A 5,720-nucleotide genomic window follows, 5' to 3' on the forward strand; every position below is an offset into this window, starting at 1 on the left:
AGCATACTTCATGACAATGAACAAAAATTTGAGCTAATCTGGTCTCCTTGGATGATATATAATGGCCTGAGAGACGAGATATGAAGCAAGATGGACTTGGGGTGGAGGGGAAGACCGGAATGTTAGCAGTATAGGGGAATTTGTGTCTATGTGTAAGTATGACTTGTATATGTGTTGTTGTCTGTGAATTTAAAATAAAAGAATTTGTAACGATAAAAGTTACACCAATGAACACAATTTCCTAAATCAATGTCAAAGAAAGAACACTTATCAGCAATGAGTGGCATGCACAGTGCGACAGCAATCTTGTCATAAAAATGACAACATATATAATACATATGTAATATTTACAATCATATTATCTTTTGTTTAGTGTTATCTTTAGAGCTTATTCGTTGCTCTAATTGCTTTATAATGTTATTATTAAACCATTAGCTCTTGCCCTTTATCACTGAATATTGCTCTTCAGACACGTAAGGCACACTTTACAAGTTGTCAACCAACAAGATGATCACCATTTACATTTTTTGTAAGTGATAAAAACCCACCCTAACCCTAAGGAACATACAACAGGGTGGGACTAAATGGTATTCCAGCATCCAGCCTCAGGTGGCAGTTTAATAATCTTGGGTGGCCTCCGCAAGACACTTGCTGGTGGACACAGCGATTGTGCCATCCTTGCCTATGAACTCTGGTGCCATCCTTGCCTATGAACTCTAGTGCCATCCTACAAAGTAAAAACAGTGAAGCGCCACGGACTGTCAGTTCTCAATAGGACTTGCTTATAGGCATACTGCAGGATGCTGCCCCAAAGAAGCCGGGAAAGCTGGAAATCTAGGAAATAAGCACAAAGAGGGGCGCCTTTCCTGGTGCAGATCACTTTTATTTCAAAAGTGTTTATTGAAATAAAAGTGATCTGCACCAGGAAAGGCGCCCCTCTTTGTGCTTATTTTCTAGTGCCATCCTTGCCTATGAACTCTAGTGCCATCAGCAGGTGCTCTAGCTCTGCTGTATATTCCTGAAAACATGTAGGCAGTTGGTGTCTGATGGCGCAGTTCATAGTTAGTATGGACAATGCAGATGGGGCTTCTTTGTGCCTATCCTTGTCAATGTCAAATAGAGGGTTTGGGTTTCAAAGCTGCTACCTTGTGTATGGTCCCACAATTCCTTTATCTGTTACTGACAGCATCCTGTCCTTTTAGGACTTTTTATTCTCTTTGCTACAAAATGTCCTGATTCAGAACACACCTTTCAAGAGAATTCAAGCAACTACTAGGCTCTGCCTATCATAAGAGAAAGGATATCTTAAATCCTAAATCTCAGTACTGCAAATCAGACACTGAATAAGACCCCATTGTGTTTAACATCTGGATTTCACAATTACATTTATATGTATTGCTTCTAATTTTAACTTTTATCTATTCCATCCAAAATTTTGTCTGGCCTTCACTTATCCACTATTAAGTGGATACATTTTTAAATACTGAAATGTACTCAGCACTGAGTTTTCTTTATCTTTTAAACTCTGTTTCCCACAAAGCAAGGCAGGTATACAAAATACAATCTATGCATTGATGCATTTTATAAAGTTATTAAACTTGACTGTATATGTTTTGTATTCACCAATGGGTTCATTGAATTGTAAGAAATGGAAGAGTAGAAGACAAACAGTTAAAGTATTCAAAATATGCCCAGCCATATTTTGTTTTCTAGATTTGCATAGGTAGGTAAAATTAGAACATACACTAAATTTTGTACTGCTCTCTGGAGCTCCATTAGAGAGATTTACCCTAATTTCATGTACTGCTGGCAATAGTTTCACTAGCCAGGAAGTGAGGGGAAAATTCTAACATGGACAAAGACATAAATAAAAATCCGACAGTGGTTTGAGTCTTCCCTTACTCTACTAAAGAAAATAATTTTTATTTGTGTTTTGCTGTTAGAAGGTTCTCCTCACTCCCTGCCTGGTAAAATGTCAGCAGGCCAGGAAGAGAGGGTAAATCTCCCTCCCCACTCTATCCAAAACTAAGATGATAGATTTGGCTGGACATGCAACGAGAGAGAGAGAGATGAACATTCAGATATAAGATCATCTCCCAAAAAGTGTGCAGATACCAAATAGTGCAGAGACTGTACATAGTTCCTTTTTTAATAAAATGTTTTCCATATATTTGTTTTTGTTCTTTTTTAAAAAAAAATCATACATCACAGCGCACAGGGAGTTAAATTGGACAGACACTGGGAAATCAATCATTAGCTGCAGTACCGCCCTACATAACTCCTCCCACTCCCAGCCTGCCTTAGCTTTTTGACAGTGTTCTTAGGTGATAGACCCCTAGGGGGTGATTTACTAACCTAAACACACGCACGCACCAGGTGCGTGTGATTTTCACACAGCAAAACGTATTCATCAACCAAAAAGTCTCTAAAAGCATATTTCCACTAATGCCATATATGGAAAAATCATGCACATGATGCATATATAATGCTGCTTCACAGTTTAGACAAAAATGGTTAGCTCATGCATTTACATTCCTGCATTCATCAACGCAAGCAACACAACATAGAGCTAATTTACACAACATCACCTTGCAATTCATGCAGGGCTTTGCACAACACACCTGCTGGGTGTGTACACACTACAAAGATGTTTAGATTCCACCCATAGATCATGCTGGGAGGGAACACACTACAGAGGTGTATACATGTTCGTGGTGTGTTTATAAGGTTAGTAAATCAACCCCCTTCTCTCAGCTCAGAGAGAAGTACATACTTGTTGCACTATTTTTTCTACAGAATCCTTCAAGCAAATATTCATACATTCTGATTTTAAGCCACTGTGGCACCTCCACCAGCTATCTGGATCGGTTTTCTCTTTGGCAGAGCCTTGGTGGATCAGATCATATCCAAACCCCAATGTACAGAAGACCACCTTGGCACTTGTGCAGCGTTGCAGTAGCCGCATGGTGCTCTACAGGTCTAGAGTCAAAGTCTATCTCGGGGGAGCCCTGACCCTGAATACCTTCCAGGGGGTATGTCCACCTAGAAGGCATGTCTTCCCTGAAAGCTGCTGCATACATGGTAAGGGCCCAAGCTGCGGACATGCCCCCTAGGTGCCCAGGTGGTAGCCCAGTCCTTTAATAGGTTAAATCTGTGGCTGTGCAACTCTTGTGCGACACTCTTAGTGATATTTGATCATACCTGCACAGCCTCTCTTCCAGGTACCTTATTGCGCAGATGCCCACTATATTCTCTCTCTGGCACATGCTCTGGCTGAACACACACTTCTGCTGCTGCTGATGGTGCTGTGATTCTGCACTGGCACAGAAAAGGGAGAAAGCTGTACCATTACTATGCCTGGGTCACCTTCTGTCTGAACATGTTTGGACACAGAGCATACTGCTCACCCACAGGCCTTGCCCTTTCTGGGGGCACGTATGGTGGATCACAGATACAGAGATCCCTGGGGGGGTGGCGGGGGCACAGCAGTTCTGGTGAGGTTTCTATCTCTACTGAGGGTGCTATCTCTGTGACTTTCGGCTACAAGTGGACCCCTTCTCCTGCTCCCTCGGATACCTCCTCTGACTCTCCTCTACCTGCATTGGCACTGCCTGAGGAGAAAGAAGAGGAAGTGACTGATTCCCACCCTCAGAAGTCATTTCAGGAAGAGGGCCTGTCTTCTGATATTTTCCCTGTGTTCAGGAGCACTATTTCTGTCTAGCGTTCATGCCCTTTGCTAGAGAATGCATTTTTGGTGAATTCTTTAAAACGTACATCAAGAAAGCCATGGGTAGGTGGGGCAAAAGTATGTTCTTACTTAGAAGAAGGATTCTACGACTCTGGTTGCAAAATCTTCTGCTCCCTCCTTTAAGAAAAGTTCCTTTTCTCCTTCCCAGGCCTCACGTTCTAAGCCCAAGCATAGTATACAGTCCCATAGCAAGGCCCGGCCCTCCAAGCCTAGGTACTTAGGTTTTGTTGGCTCCTCAGAAGATAGCCCTCTGACTTAACTCACTTGCAAGGTGGCCTTTCTCCTTGCCATCACTTCTGCTGAAGAATAAAGTTCAGGCTTTTTAGAATGCTAATTTTGGTCATAAGGCCCTTAAGGTGGCCATTTGACTCTTGGTCAAGCCTCTGTTTCTAGTTTCCGGTTGAGGTTGTTGGAGTTGTTGTTGTTCTTCTTGGGTCTGTTATCCATTGTTTGCTGTTTTGTCCACCCCTTGGTTGGACTGCTTTTGAACATCCCAGCAGTTAAAGGATATAACTTCTTGTGTCCTGTGAAGTACGATCAAGAACACAGGTGCTTTGTCTTACCAGTAACATCCATTGCTTAGCGTATATTACAGGACAGAGGACCCTCCCTTCAGTTTTCTGTGATCCATTCTATACTGCTTGCTACAAACCTGAGGAAGGCTGGCAGTGAGAGGGACTATGAAGAGCTTTCCTAGAGCTTTGATTAATTCACTAGTGTACTATCACTTGGAGGCAGCTACATAACCCAGTAGTTAAAGAATCTAGCACCCTGCGATCTACAGATTTTGCAGGTAAGACTAAAATGACCACCACATTAAAACTTCAATCGTTAACCACATTCATAATCTATGTCTTGTTGTGTTTTAGAAGCTGAGAAGACCCCAAAGTATTGGAATGATAATGCTAGAGAGACATTAATGGCTGCTCTGAATCTGAATCCAAATGTCAACAAAGCCAAGAATCTCATTATGTTCCTCGGAGATGGTAAATAAGGAACTGGCCAACAAGGCTAACATTTTAAAGAACTTGTACAGTTATTTGTTTCTTTTTTAGATGAGCTTGATGTCAATTGTCTTACCAATCTTCTTACAATGCATTGAAACACTCCCTTTGTGGATGATATCTTACCATAAACTAACAATGTCTTGGAAAAAAAACCCCCATGAAATTGTCCCCTTAAATTCGCTGGGAAACCAACACTTCTATGAGTGTCACTTTTCTGGGTCCCCTGCAGCTCTTACTGGTTCTTCCTTCTGACCGTCACATCAATGCAGGACACAGTATTAATGTGGAGATCAGCAGGAGGAACCATTAAGAGCTGTATGGGACAAAGGAGGTCAACATTCCAGGAAGTGTTGGGTTTCTAGCAGACTTCAGGAGACAATTTCTTAGGATTGGAACAGTGTTGAGGTGATATGGATAGCAGAAAGGGTAAATATTTACCTTTTCTGTTACATGTAATCTTTAAGTTTAAGAATGTCTATGAAATACCATAGTTGTCTGCAGATTGTGCAGACTGTGGGTCAAGACCCCAAATTAAATATTTTAGAGTACACTCACACTTGGGTTTCAGTTGCAAGCTAAGCGTCAGTGATATGTGGTACATACATTAACCATATCTAAACAATCACTTTTATCATGAGAGCTTCTGGCTACAAAGAAATCCCTTAGAACTATTACGGAACCCTTGGATTTTATAGTAAATACTTCCCTTCATAGTCCCATTGTGATATTTTTTAGCTTATTCACATTTTTATTGTAGATTAGATCCATGTTTATCTTATGTTTATGTTTTTGTCTTATGTTTATCTTATGTAGGGGGTCAACTTTAAACTTGTAGCTTGCAAAAAGGTAGTCCCCAAAGTGCCTTTTATGGGTTTCGTCCCCATGTTTGCAAGTTGCAAACACAAAAGAGATTTCCTCACAGGGGGTCTGTATCAGCACAGTCCAATAGCATACTGTGTATATAT

General features: G+C 41.2%; 1 protein-coding gene across 1 annotated transcript in view; it reads left to right on the top strand.

Moving 5' to 3' along the window:
- Positions 1-4,648: 4,648 nt before the first annotated feature.
- The window catches only part of LOC108792548 (alkaline phosphatase, tissue-nonspecific isozyme-like), a 19,907-nt gene continuing 18,835 nt past the window's right edge, over positions 4,649-5,720 (top strand). The window contains exon 1 of the mRNA XM_018563347.1: positions 4,649-4,734. Coding sequence (XP_018418849.1) covers positions 4,668-4,734 — 67 coding nt within the window. The 5' untranslated portion in view covers positions 4,649-4,667. The remainder of the gene's footprint in view (positions 4,735-5,720) is intronic.

This window comes from Nanorana parkeri, unplaced genomic scaffold (assembly GCF_000935625.1).
Source record: "Nanorana parkeri isolate BGI_ZX_2015 unplaced genomic scaffold, ASM93562v1 scaffold657, whole genome shotgun sequence".
NCBI lineage: Eukaryota > Metazoa > Chordata > Amphibia > Anura > Dicroglossidae > Nanorana > Nanorana parkeri.